This window comes from Periplaneta americana, chromosome 7, assembly GCF_040183065.1.
Source record: "Periplaneta americana isolate PAMFEO1 chromosome 7, P.americana_PAMFEO1_priV1, whole genome shotgun sequence".
Taxonomy (NCBI): domain Eukaryota; kingdom Metazoa; phylum Arthropoda; class Insecta; order Blattodea; family Blattidae; genus Periplaneta; species Periplaneta americana.
Genome location: NC_091123.1, coordinates 23,961,452 through 23,976,686, shown reverse-complemented (window position 1 = coordinate 23,976,686; position 15,235 = coordinate 23,961,452). Strand labels below are relative to the sequence as shown.

Sequence of the window (15,235 nt, the reverse complement as noted above, 5' to 3'; positions counted from 1 at the left end):
CTGAGAGAGGAATATAGGTTCAGGGTGTTTGAGAATAAGGTGCTTAGGAAAATATTTGGGGCTAAGAGGGATGAAGTTACAGGAGAATGGAGAAAGTTACACAACACAGAACTGCACGCATTGTATTCTTCACCTGACATAATTAGGAACATTAAATCCAGACGTTTGAGATGAGCAGGGCATGTAGCACGTATGGGCGAATCCAGAAATGCATATAGAGTGTTAGTTGGGAGACCGGAGGGAAAAAGACCTTTAGGGAGGCCGAGACGTAGATGGGAGGATAATATTAAAATGGATTTGAGGGAAGTGGGGTATGATGATAGAGACTGGATTAATCTTGCACAGGATAGGGACCACTGGCGGGCTTATGTGAGGGCGGCAATGAACCTTCGGGTTCCTTAAAAGCCATTTGTAAGTAAGTAAGTAAATCAAGTGAGCCAAAATCAGTTGAGAAGAAACAATTTCGTATCTATCAAACACTCAACACTGGGAAATCAACTAAAATTAAATTCAAAGGAATTGTTTATAAATGCTCTTTATTAATAAATAATACCTAGTTTCAAGCTCTTTCTTTATCTAAATGCATACCTATAAAATGTCTTCAAACATAAGTAAATCAATACCGGTAGCATATAAAAATTTTAATTTATGTGAAAACAAAATTAAAGGTGACCACTTACATAGAGTCCAGTTTACTAATAAATGTATTGTATATAGTCTTAATAGACAATTTTATTAGACTGGGAGAGTACAGTTGTTACACAAGATCAAATTATATAAACTTACCATACAAATAGCATTATAAAATTATACTCACTTCTTTTAAGGTTGCTTATAACTCCTATAGCAACCACGACTGTTATCATTGGCATCATCATCCTTCACTTGTAATTAGGCGAGGCAAAAAGTTGTCTCCCAAATATTTCAGAAGTCTTGTTATTTCCATTTCATTTTCAGCCAGTAGTCTAAAATTTGTAGAGATAATCTGTGTTAATTCTTGTTGTAATCACTCATGCCAGTATTAATTAATTTTGTCCAGTTCTTCCACATATAATAGACAATAATAAAAAATAATCATAATCAATAATGGGCATTAGACCAAATTAGACATTTCTTTCTTTCCAATCAAAGCATTATATTACTTGATCATTCCCTTTTCATTAGTCAAAATTATGACACAAACTTTAATTGATGCTAAATGATAACGCATTGATAGACAATGTGAATGACATTGTACTCTCCCGTTTTGAGAAATGAACATTACGGTAATTTTACATATTCTTAATGGCCAATGTTCAGCTGTGTATACATACTTTTAGTATGAAATGTATCAATATGTATTAGATACTGTACTTTAAAATATCCAAGTTTTGTACAATATTATTTTAAGTAAAAAAATTGTATTTTCAAATATTGATCTTTCAAATTTGTATTTGTTAAATATTTATAATTATTCATATCACTACATATTTATGTATATGTACGTTAAAAATTTGTTATAAGACACAAAGTTTGTTTTTATTTGTGAATTGTATTTATTGTTCAAAATCACATTTCAGCCATTTCTATGTCATTATTGTTTATAACATGTTACTTTTCTTACAGTATATCTCATGTTTAAATGTAGCAATCCTAATTTTAACTTTTTACGTATTCACTTTTCAGAAGCTGTATCTCTTAGCATAACCAAAGAAACAGAAGTCTTCGAAGAAGGTAAGGAGTATTTAAGTTTTATTTAAGTTTTAGTACTGTACTTACATCATGTTAAATTGTTCTTAAAGAGGAAGAAAAAGTTAAATGTATTGTTCCTGCGTAGTAACTCTAACAAAATGTATGCCTTACGTCCTATAATTATGTGTTACACAAATAAATTGAAAGACTCCCTCTTTCTCGCCTGTGTCCTGGCAACAGGCAGTCATTGTCAACATATGTCTCTGTTGAGTATTTTCGGGAATGATGTTCAGGGGCATGGCTTCGACAACTTGCCTTCAGGAACGTCGATTGTGGAAACTGGCATTCAGGAGCAACTACCTTTAGGAAAACAGCTATTCAGGAGTGTGGATTCACGAAACTGGGTGGGAACGAAATTTCAGTATTGAAAACTGAAGTGAAATTGTCGTTTCACTGAGCATTAAATAAGCAAATAGAAAACACTCATGCTTGTTCCCTTTTTGATGGTACTGGTACACATAGATCCTTGTAAATAATTACAATAATTGAAGACCTCCCTTGAAAAAGGGTGTGACATCAAATTAATTAAATATGTGACTTTGGTGGAAAAAGTAAACTTATGTCCCTGATTAATGAAATAGTTCTGCTAGTAAATATAGGTCTAACAAATATGCCCCTGAAATTATTTTCTTGTCTCCTCAAACGTGCATTATAGATTTGTTGCTTACACCCTTATTCGAGGCAGGTCTTCAATTAAGGATGCAAACTAATTAAAAGCATTGCTGTAAACAGTATAGACTGTGGGCTCGTGTGCTTTTATGAAATGATAGTTTTTATCCTCCTGTCTTCCACTATTCAAAAATTAAAACTTTTATAATGATTATTCAAATGCTTACAGTCACTATCACCAATTACATCGACGCTAGATGTCGTAACCTCATTAAAAAAGAGTTTAAAATAACAAAAATACATAACTTAAGACTCGTATTAATTAAAAATTAGTATATTCTTACGAATTTTTGACAAAGTGTTAAAAATTTTCAAAGTTATTAACTTCATGCACCTGTGAATTTAACAAATCAATTTATTTTTTAATTTACATTTACAATAACTATATTAGATATTTCCTACGTGTTGCATTATTCATATTTTCTAATGAAAATATAATATTCTGTAGTTTCTGATGTACAAAACATTGTTTGATGTTACCACAGATCTGAGAGAAGCTGTCGTAACAGAATTACAAGAGGGTGACCTGTTCTTCTCCGTGACCTCCTACGTGGCAGAAAATGAGGATGCCATTAACTTGGTGGAAGGAGAGCGAGTCTATGTGCTAGGTAAGAATATGAAACTGTGGTCTGAAATTAGTTATCATAATAATATTTCTTTCGAATATCAAGAGATTAATTAAAGAATAAGAGAATTTGTTAAATTGACTGCAAGTTAATCAGGGCTATTGGCTTTGTAGCCGGGTACGTGGCTAAATGCGTGCACTTATTTTGGTGAAAATGAACATGAAGTCATAGGATTGTGAAATTTTACACCTCATTTTAATATATCTAGATCAACGTTTCTCAAACTTTTTTGAAGTGGGGACCACTTTCTTAAGTCAGAACAGTTCCGCAGACCACCTTAGGGCCTACTCTTGTTCCCTTCGAAAGTAAATTTATAATTTTTGTAGCATATTTTAATACCAGCATACTTGTATTTTAAATTATAATTAATTAATTAATTAATTTAATTTAATTCAATTAATTTTATATTAGTATTAACTAATTAAGTTAATGTTAATAGAAGAATTTTTTTTTTTTTTTAATAATTCAAGGCTATTAGAGTTTGGATAAGCTTTAACTTATTAAATAAAAAAAGATAAATGTTGGTATTTACATTAGTGAGATGTCAATTCTTACAAGACCTATATTTGAATGACTAGATATTTCTTTAATAGCACTAGAATCATTGATATTAATATTTTCATACAGAGCTTCTGAACTATTAGCAGAGCCTAAATGAAGCGTATCATCACGTTTCTTTCTTTCAAAGATCCGGATCGAAGCCAGTTTTTCATTATGTATAATGGGCACTATTTAACAGAGACATAGGCATCTACTAGCGTGTACCACATAAGAAAGTTTTAAAGTCATACATACATGAAAAGGTTCGGTACTTTGGTCCTCTGTAATGAATTCAGGTGGTCCCTGGCTGGGTTACAGGTGAAGCACCAGAAGTGCAGGGAAAAAATGGCGAGAAACACCACGTTCATAGTGCTTTAAATCCCTCTTTTCTTGCTGAGAGTAGAATGGGAAGTCAATAGACGGATAGAGTAATAAATTTCATAAAATGTCAGTACTGGGAGAAAAAGTGAAAGCGATTGCCATGTGTAAGCTAATTTCCAATCTCTGAGATTTTCAGCTATAATGTAATATGCAATTCGTTTGAATTTTATTTTTTCTTCTCTCTTTTTTGAAGGACCATAAGGGCAGACCTCGAGGACCACAGGTGGTCCGCGGACCAGTTTGAGAAACTCTGATCTAGATTAAAACAAAGCCTTTTTCCATGACAATCCTTTAATTAACTTTTGAAATCCAAATTTCCCACGAGATAAAAAAACTGACTGCCACTAAGTTCACTCACTCTGGCTCCACCCCCATTTGATTTGATTCGAATATGTTAGAACCAGAGAATGGGATTACAGTGTTACACATCTTTAACCACCGGTACTAGGCCTGTAAGAAAAAATAATTATCCACTTGCAGTGGACTATCTAATATTCAAAAAATTATTATATGATTTCAAAAGTGCTGCGTATTTGAGATGTAGGCCTACTGTAAGCAGTAATATGAACTGCTGCCAGGAAGTTAAAGGAGGATAGCAATGGCCAAGGAAGCTTTTAATAGAAAAAGGAGCATCTTCTGCAGACCTCTGGAAAAATAATAAGGAAGAGACTACTGAAGTGCTTCGTGTGGAGTGTTGCATTGTATGTGGCAGAAGCATGGGCATTATGACAGAGTGAAGAGGCACGAATAGAAGCATTTGAAATGTGGATATGGAGAAGAATGGAGTGTGTGAAATGAACAAGCAGAATAAGAAATGAAACTGTGTTGGAAAGAGTGGTGGGTGAAGAAAGACTTACGCTGAAACTGATCTGGAAGAAAAGAAGAAATTTATTTGATCACTGGCTAAGAGAAAACTTCCTACTGGAGGATGCACTGGAAGGAGTGGCAAATGGGAGAAAGTTCGGAGCAGAAGAAGATTTCAAATGATAGACAATATTAAGATATACGGATTGTATGAGATTAAGAGGAAGGTAGAAAATATGGAAGATTGGAGAATTTTGGTTTTCTAGTGAAAGATCTGCCCTCGAGCAGAAAACTATGAATGAACTTTTGGGAAAAGAAATATTACCATGTTTTTGTATTCAGAATAAAATTATGGGAACCCTAATCATAATTTGGTGTCAAATTCAACCAATAAATTAATGTACATGATTAGTGAAATATGTTACTAGTCAGTGATGTATGCAATGGAGAAGGAAAGGAACTGGCCACTCTACATTATGTCCTGGTTTAGTCTCTTCATGAGTGATGTCTTATTAGTGTCACTTATGAGGTTCCAACCTGTATTCGGATAGTTGATTAAACAAACAAGATAAAAGAAAAAATCAGTGAGATCCTCACAATAAAATAATGAATGAAGTTGTAATTAAGTAGGGTGAGGTAGATCAGGATAGACATAGGCATTGGCAGCCCCTTTAAAAGAAAAATGGAATGATTGTGGGTGGCTTTAAATGTAATTTTAAAATTTTAACTTACCTATGAAATTGAAGAGGAACTGTCATAACTCAGTTGGTACAGCAACATATTGAGATCCAAAAGGTTCTGGGCTCGCACCCCTAGCTGCAGTAGGATGGCTCCAGGATACATTCAACCTCCTATCAAATTAAGTATTATCTTTCCTTTCCTGGAACTAAAAGGTGGGTTGAGCATGGTAATGACCACATCACCTCCTCCTCTCCCTCATATCAAGGTGATAAAAACGTGTAATCTCCACCTCCATGTCCCTTGTACACTCTACGGCCTTATGGGATATCATTACCTTTCTTACTTATAAAATTTAAAATAAAATATGATAGGAAGAGGGATCATAAAAATCCACATAAATAATTTATGTAATGATACAGTGTGCACTTCATTATAGGATTTTTCTTCTAATTTCTTTAAGAGGTTAGGTACATACAGCTTACAGCAATGAAATTTTGGAAATATTCAACATTTTTTTCCTCCGTTACTGTATCTTGTGGAGTAATGAAAATTAGTATGTGTAAAACACTGTCCTTCTACTATATGAAAAAAATATTTTTACTATTTAAAAAAATTATTTACATTCCCCCCCCCCCCCCAGTTCACTGTGCAGTGATGAAGCGTTTCCCACATAACTCAAAAACTATCCAACATTCTGTGATGAAATTTTTTGTGTGTATCTATGCATGTCATATCTACAATATGATGCAAGATCACTTCTCTATCTTTGATAGATTGTCTGATAAAAAAATAAATTCATTTTAAAAAATAGTAAAATATCAGTATTTTCTTCTAACACAAAATAATAAAAAAAATATTATTTATTAAGGAATGTAGTTGAAAGAGCATGGTATTGTAAACATGAGTTTCAGCAATAAAATAAAAGAGAGAGAACATGAAAAACTTAACAAGTTTATGAGTTATGAGGGAAACACTTCATCACTGCACATTTTGAATTTTGAAAAAAAAAATATATATATAATAAATACTTATTATTTCTTAACAGAGCAACACAATTCAGACTGGTGGTTCGTGAAGAAACACCTCACAGAAGAGAAGGGTTTGGTCCCAGCACAACTGCTTCAAGATGAACCCAGCTACACCGCCTACGTGCAAAAGAAAGTGCACCAAAAGATAGACAAGTTGCCAGTGTTTGAGAGTGAGTAGCTATGACACCAACTCATTTTCGGATATCAGAATTTATGTCAGTGTAAATGATTAGTTACGAAATTAAGTTCAACTTTATTTCCCTCGAAAAAAACCAGTAAACCTGTATTTCAGTGTTATTGTAATTTTTAATTAATTACTATACAATTAATGACAGGCTATAATAGGCCTATATGCTTTGTACAATATTGCACTGTACAGAGTAAGTAATAGTACATCAATATCATCAATACCACCACAGTCTCATCCACTAACTCCACCATAATAGTCCATCACCATCATCATAGCCACTACTCTTACTCTTATAAATTGCTTGCAGATCCGGAGCTATGCTCAGGTGTTGGTTCGATTCCCACTTGGGCTGATTATGGTACTTGGTTGGATTTCTTCCGAGGTTTTCCCCAGCAGTAAGACAAATGTCAGGCAATCTATGGCGAATCTTCGGTCTCATCTGGCTCATTATTATCATCACCAACACCACCACTGCAATCATCACCACTACCTTTAATAACACATTATCACTATTATCATAATCACCATCATCACCCACACTGTTACAATTATTATCATCATCACTGTTATTGACACAGCCGTGATTAGGATTACCCAGATACACTTGAGTGAAAAACAGGACAAATTGGTTCAATAAGCAGTACAAAAGTGGACACAAAACATTTATAAATGTCCTATTCCTTAAGACTTTTTTAGATTCAAAAGTCAAATTTAAACTGCAAAATTTATATTACTCGTTAATTTGTGTAGGCATATAGTATTAAATAATTATCTGTACAATAAAAGAAAATCATTAAAATACAGTTAAAACAAAAATGACTAAAGTAATGCTGAAGTAACAGGAGGTTATTATGCTGTGGAATGGAGTGTGTATGAAATGCAAGGCAGATGCTGATAAGCTACCGGCGAATGCAGAGCGAGCCGAGGAGTGGAGTCCCGCAGTACAATAATCTCTCTGTAGTTCCCTTCGGCCTTCGCGCATATACACCTTGCATATACGAATGTGTAACAGGTTAGGTTTGGTTAGTTTAGGCTTTTGTTATGTCTTGCATATACGGTCAACTGCATCTTCAAAAAAAAAACCTTATAAATTCAACGATTTCTACTTCCAAAATCATTGGAACTACCTCAACGCTAGTTTCACCCCCCCACCAAAAAAATACAATTACAGTACAGTACACAGAAACATACATGGAAAATACCAACTTTTTTTTTTTTTTACTAAATTTTATTTGTAGTCCTAATTACAAAAACTACTTCACTCATATAATTTGGTGACATGACTGAAATAGTGGCCTTTACTAGACTTGGAAGAATAATTTCTCATGTTTACAATTTTACTGATGCTGATTTTCAGATGCGAAAAAAAAACTGAAATTGGCTGAACCTCAATAAATAGCCTACTGATGGTGTCACAGAGCATGCTACTGTTCATGCACCCATCGACAGATTTTATGATTAAAGCATGATCTGCCATAGTTTATTCGTGGCTTGTATTTCAAAGAGAATGTTGCGCAGTGACGCTAATAACTGAGAGCACTGTTGTACCGTTGAAGTGAGTTCAGGGTCTGAATAAAATATATGAACAAAAAAACTAAAGTTTTAGTCGCAGTTCAGAATTTTGTTTTGAAATGTAGGCTAATTATTGAAAATGAGATGATTCGGACTTTTCATAAAAATACGGACATTTAACAAATCTTAAAAAAATCCGAAATACGAACAGGACAGACCTCCAAAATATGGACAAGTCCTGCTAAATACGGACGTTTGGAACTCTAGCCATGATCACAATTATCACAAGCAGCATTATCATCACCAATACAACCGCTACACCCTTACCAACATCAGCACAACAGCCTGTGTAATGTTAATGTTATGTTTTATTTAACGACGCTCGCAACTGCAATATCAGCGTCGCCGGATGTGCCAGAATTTTGTCCCGCAGGAGTTCTTTTACATGCCAGTAAATCTACTGACATGAGGCTGTCGCATTTAAGCACACTTAAATGCCATCGACCTGGCCCGGGATCGAACCCGCAACCTTGGGCATAGAAGGCCAGCGCTATACCAACTTGCCAACCAAGTCGACCGGCCTGTGTAGCTCAGTCGGTATAGCGCTGGCCTTCTGTGCTCGAGGTTGCAGGTTCGATCCCGGGCCAAGTCAATGGCATTTAAGCACACAATCATCACAAGCATCATCATCACCAATATAACCGCTACACCATTACCAACATCAGCACAACGGCCTGTGTAATGTTAATGTTATGTTTTATTTAACGACACTCGCAACTGCAGATATCAGCGTCGCTGGATGTGCCAGAATTTTGTCCCGCAGGAGTTCTTTTACAAGCCAGTAAATCTACTGACATGAGCCTGTCGCATTTAAGCACTCTTAAATGCCATCGACCTGGCCCGGGATCGAACCCGCAACCTTGGGCATAGAAGGCCAGCGCTATACCAACTCGCCAACCAAGTCGACCTGCCTGTGTAGCTCAGTCGGTATAGCACTGACCTTCTGTGCTCGAGGTTGCGGGTTCGATCCTGGCCCAGGTCAATGGCATTTAAGTGTGCTTAAATGCAACAGACTCAGTTCAGTAGATTTACTGGCATGTAAAAGAACTCCTGTGGGACAAAATTCCGGCACACGACGCTGATATGAGCTCGGCAATTGCGAGTGTCGTTAAATAAACCGTATTTTTTTTTAACATCAGCACCATTTGTTATTATTATTACCAAGTGCGCGACTTGATATAGTTTAACCGGCACTGTGACCACTCGTAGCGCGCGAGTCCAGTGGGGACCATTCTCTCGCACGTAAGCAGTGACGTCGCCAGGATCAGAGCAAGGGGGGTGCGGATGGGGTGCGAGCTGCAAAAACGTAGTACATAAAAAATCCAAAATGTTCTGTCATGCACTTGGGCGCATACTATACATCTGTTTATTATTATTATTATTATTATTATTATTATTATTATTATTGCTCATCACATCCAATTACGATACACTATGGGACGTAGTTGTTTTTTCACATCCAAGAAATTGTTTGTTTGTTTTTGTTCTTCAGAATAATTTATGCCTAGTATTTTTTTAATAAATTGCCCTTTGGGGTGCGGAAAGGGGTGCTCCGATTTTTTATGGGGTGCTTGCGGACCCTTTCGCACCTCCCTAGCGACGTCCCTGCACGTAAGGAAAACGAATCGGCGGTGAATGGCGGTGATTGAGATCTATAGTCCCGTACAAATATTGCGTCGTTAAGAGATAATAAGAAAACGTTATGTTGATCTTACCTTTTATCAAATCATATGTTTAAAATGTTGTCCATCTTTCGGATGCAAGAATCACATTGGCGTAGAAAATTCTGAAACATCTACAACTTTGTTTTTGTAATTTCATTCAGCATTGGCTTCAAGAGTGTGTGGATTATTCACATAAACTTTCTGTTTTAAATTCCTCCACAGACAAAAATCACAAACATTTGGACAGTTTGCTGGCCGTGATTGACGTTAATTTACTACAATAGTAACTTATACACATTTGACTGAAAATATCTTATACATTTAGGGCCTACTGTCTTTTGAATCAAGTTCGGTAGTTCAATTTTTATTTATTTTATTAATTATCTCACTTTTCTCTGAGAAAGATTGGGCAGAGAAAGGCTTGCCATAGAAGCTCTTTTATAATGCATGTAGGCCTAGACATTCTTCTGCGATTATTATGTTATTTAATCACTTCCAGTACCTATTCATCATACGTGTAAACTTAGGAAAACATTAGTTATATATAAGCTACAGACGGTATACATATGTGATCTTTCCACACTTAAAACACTTTTCTAGCAGGCGAGTTAATTCACACTGTTATAGATGCACTCGGTAAACACCTCTCTCAACATTTAAAACGCCCTTCTAACGGTACTATGCGAGAAGCGAGCCTTGGTTGGCCCATGAAACGGTGCAATGACATGCGCACACTTTCTCTTTTACTTTATTTACGCTTCATTCAAGAGGGCTATAATTTACACTTTACAGTCCTCTTGCCTTCTTTTTTCTCACAGCATGGTCCAGTCCACCCCAAGCAACTTGACCGTTGCGTCAGCCAGCTCACAATGTTCGTAATTTTTAATAATGTAACGTAACGTATTGAAAATGAGGCTCGAAAAAATATGAATATAGTGTTTTATTTGGATATTACTAAATTTAATAACTATATGATTATGAGCCTAATGGCATAGACTGCTTCTGCAGAATGCATGCCACTGGACTCTGGTATTGTAATTCTTGTGATTCTTTTGTTTTTACGATAATGCAACGATTTATTTTTGTGTTTGGTGATGAAGTGGACTTTTTCCATTGCTGCTGATAAAATATAATTTCACGATGTTTCGAAGATTGGTTCTATCTTTGTCATCAGGTGAGGAAGCCTACTTGTCAGGATCATTACGTAACTTACAGCTATCTGTACAACAGTATATAATTCAGCCGCGAAACCAGGTGGCCCGGGTTCGATTCCCGGTCGGGACAAGTTACCTGGTTGAGGTTTTTTCCGGGGTTATCCCTCAACCCAATACGAGCAAATGCTGGATAACTTTCAGTGTTGGACCCCGGATTCATTTCACCGGCATTATCACCTTCATCTCATTCAGACGGTAAATAACCTAGATGTTGATACAGCGTCGTAAAATAACCCAATAATAATAAATAACAGAATATAATTCAGTCACACAGACAGCTGTATGTAACTATCCTGACGAGTAGGCTTCCTTCTCATCTGATGACGAAGGTAGAACCGATCTTCCAAAACGTCGTGAAATTACATTTTATCAGGGGCGTAGGCAAGGGGAGGAGGGGTTACCAGGTTTAAATCTTCCCTTGAACTTTAAAAAAAAAAATACATATTTAGATTTGAATATTTTTTATCCATAATCGTTTTCCTTTCTCTAATTTTTCACCATCAGAGTAACAAAATCTACATCGACATAAGGCATAATCCTCCTACCCGTCCTTCAGTATAATCCCTGTGTTTAGTGCTGCAGCACGTTTGAATTATAACAATTCTATCTTTATTATACAGAGTGAATAAAAAATAAGGGGACAAACTTAAGGACGTGATTCCTGACATGAAAAGAAACAAAAAAGTTCCTATTGACATATGTCCGGAAATGGATATTTTCCAAGGTATATGGCACTGATAATACTATTTTCTTGTGTTGCAGATTATGTGATTTGAACTAACTTGGAAGCACAGTGGTCCGTTATTCATTCCAGGAGCAAGCTGAGAAGGTTTCTGTTTACAGTCAAGCACGTGAAAATGATCGAGAGCTCGAATGGATTTACCGAGCCACGTACCCTGATAGACAGCACCACCCAACTTACAAAACCTTTGCAGCACGATAAATCCATTCGCCCTCGACCATTTCCACGTGCTTAACCGTAAACGAAAACCATCTCGACTTACCCCTGGAACAAATAACGGACCATTGTGCTTCCAACTTAGTTCAAATTACACAATCTGCAACACAAAAAATGGGTCACCAGTGTCATCTGTCTTGGAAAATGTCCATTTCCGAACCTATGTTAATGTTTCATGTCAGGAATCATCTCCTGAAGTTTGTCCCCTTATTTTGTATTCACCCTGTAGAAAGACCTACCACCTATTATCAACCTTGTAATAAACTGAAGCCGAAACAATATGAAATTTAATTTGTTGTGAAACATATTGAAAAGGTTGTTTTGACAATTCTGCAGTGCAGATGTTAAATATTGTGCATTATCGATTTTAAATTAATTTTAAAAGCGGTATTTACCTGGCTGTTAGTTTGAATTGTGACTTTATTGTGAAACGTTCGTTTAATGTTTTGTGCATTTGACAGTTCATATTTTAATAATAATAGTAATAATAATAATAATAATAATAATAATAATAATAATAATAATAATAATTACATAAAATTTAAAATACCGATACCGGTAATGTAAATTATAAACAATTTTAATAATGACCCCCTCCCCTTGACAAATTCTGCGTATGCCACTGCATTTTATCACCAGCAATGGGAGAAAGTCCACTTCACTCCATCACCAAATATTAATCCATCATTGCCCTCCCCGTCATTCAGATCTATATTTTTCTGTTATTTTTATTAGTACTGTGAGTGTGACAGGAGCGAAATATAACGTCTGATTCTGGTGCTGCGCCTCTTGTATTTGCTGTCATTATGTCCATTAACACCATCACCATTATGATCATTGCCGTCCCAGAGCCAATACCACTCTCAGTACCATCACCACCATTATGATTAATCACCACCATCGTTATCACCTCACCATCACGTTCATTGTCATCTCATCACGAAAATTTCTCCACATGCTGGACTATTATGTTTCATTGCGGTATCATATTAGTGTTAGTACGACTATGTAAAATTTAAAGTATTTATTTATAGAGGCTTTCGTCAGCAACATTAAGAAATAGAAAACACTTACATTTTACTTTAAATAAGAAGGCACCAGTAAAGAAATCTTTGCTAAAAACACTCTCTCATCGTTTAGAAGTTTCATTGACAATTTAAACCAGTGGTCGTCAGCATTCGCTGAAATGGATAACAGGTAGGGAGTGTATCGCAATATGCACTGTCATGCAGAAGGGAGAGAGAGAAAGCGTAAGCAGTCACGGATGCACAATAGTGCAGTGTCTTATCCAAGGGTAAGAGACACTAGCCCGAGAGTGCACTATACTGATGACCGCTGATTTAAACTATGATGACACAGGTGTAAGGTGATGGAAAACCGTGAATAGGAAGTAGTGTAGTAGCAGAACAGATATATTTATTTGGCGTTTTGTAACAGAAAGGCGAAATATTTAATTATGAACCAAAATATTGATAATTTACATAATTGTGTTCCTACTTTCATACAGGTATATATATTTTGTTCATTTGAAATCTAAAATGTAATTTAAATTAAAGATAGTTACACTGGTATAGAACAAAGGAGGGAAAAACATGATGACAGAAAAAAATTCAACAGATTTGTAATAATAACAAGAAAGTTTATTAATTTTAATTTTACAGTACATCCTTTTTCTCTACCTCGTCTCACTTCCTCTCGTACCTCTCTATTGAATAACACAGTCAGTATATTGAGGAGCATAAACTGACTCAATAGACTGAAATTTGATTAATTTTATCTACAATTTAAAAACCTTTATACTTGACAGAACCAACACCAGGTGAGCAGGCAACTGCCCCCCGCTTCGTACAGAAGCTGCAACCCAAACACGCACAAGATGGCACCACTGTGCAGTTCGAGTGTCAGGTTGAAGGCACTCCAAGACCACAGATCACGTGGTTCAAGGAAACTGCAATTCTTCTTCCATCTCAAGATTTCCAGGTCAGACAAAAAATTATTATTATTATTATTATTATTATTATTATTATTATTATTATTTCGTTAGTGTTATTATTAGCTGTAAAATAAATAATCTTATATACAAGTTCCTGATATTTTCAAAATCTTAAAATTACAAACTAAAAATTAGCCATGTCCCCAGGGGAAGAGATCTTTAGGCCGTCCAAAAAAAAGGTGGACCGTGAATGACTCACTGAGACCGTAACAGATCTTGGACCTTAACTTGTTTGGATGATGGTGATAAATATAAAAATTTCCAATTTTCATACATCTTTTGCGCATTTCTGCAGTATGGAGATCAATATTAGGTACTGATTAGAGATCCCAAATTTTATACAATATTGTTTAAAGTAAACTTCATATACGTAGCATGCCTTTTCATTAAGAATTTTAAAAAAGATGTTCGATGCTGGGAGAAAATGAGAGGTTGTGCTGGAAGGAGGAGATAAAAGGTCATTCCTCTCTGGAAAAATAACAGATCATGGTAATGACTATAAACGTTCATGAATTAAGTTACACATCGAGTTCCAAAGCCAGTTGCTTGTAGACGTTTCTTGCAATTAGAGTGACCCTTCTGATTCATTATTTTTAGTACTCTATCTATATTCAAACACTTTAGAGGAAAGTGAGAGATGGAACGTGGATTGGGGCAGTGCCGAGGGGAATATCTTATCTACCTGTAGTATCTTTTATTTTGACTATAGTTCAACAAATGAATTTGATTCATTGTTTTCTTTCAGATATATTATGATGACGACAATGTGGCTACTCTCATTGTCAGAGAGGTGTTCCCAGAAGATGCTGGAAAGTTCACTTGTGTAGCAAAGAATGCTGCTGGGTTTGCATCTAGCACAACAGAGCTGATGGTGGAGGCTCCGTTGTCAGACCATGGCTCTGACACCACAATCTCCATCTCAAGGAAGAGCCTCTCCAGGTACTTACGTTCACAATCATTAGAAACTCATCAGTTATTACATTGGAGGGCTCAACTCAACCGATGAAATTCCTAATAAGGAAATTGTTAATAAGCTCATGTCGAAATCTCCACTCAAACTGCGCACATTGTTAGATGTTCACAACACAGTAGACAGACAAATGTAAAAATTAGCTGACCTTAGTAACTTTTCATTCATAATTCTCTGCCCAATATAGACCTTTCACTCTAAACCCAGCCTTTTT

General features: G+C 35.7%; 1 protein-coding gene and 1 long non-coding RNA gene across 18 annotated transcripts in view; one reads left to right on the top strand and one right to left on the bottom strand.

Annotated features, from left to right (window-relative positions):
• Positions 1-10,062, bottom strand: part of LOC138702985 (uncharacterized) — a 42,701-nt gene extending 32,639 nt beyond the window's left edge. Inside the window, exons 1-4 of the long non-coding RNA XR_011332931.1 lie at positions 9,938-10,062; positions 6,939-7,121; positions 5,484-5,637; positions 818-965 (exon numbers count right to left, since the gene is read on the bottom strand). This is a non-coding gene — a long non-coding RNA (uncharacterized lncRNA). The remainder of the gene's footprint in view (positions 1-817; positions 966-5,483; positions 5,638-6,938; positions 7,122-9,937) is intronic.
• The window catches only part of sls (sallimus), a 959,631-nt gene that overhangs the window by 890,687 nt on the left and 53,709 nt on the right, over positions 1-15,235 (top strand). For all 17 annotated transcript variants that reach the window (XM_069830434.1, XM_069830438.1, XM_069830435.1 and 14 more), the window contains 5 exons: positions 1,666-1,713; positions 2,886-3,008; positions 6,478-6,630; positions 13,866-14,038; positions 14,797-14,990. In XM_069830434.1, the coding sequence (XP_069686535.1) occupies positions 1,666-1,713; positions 2,886-3,008; positions 6,478-6,630; positions 13,866-14,038; positions 14,797-14,990 (691 nt within the window). The remainder of the gene's footprint in view (positions 1-1,665; positions 1,714-2,885; positions 3,009-6,477; positions 6,631-13,865; positions 14,039-14,796; positions 14,991-15,235) is intronic.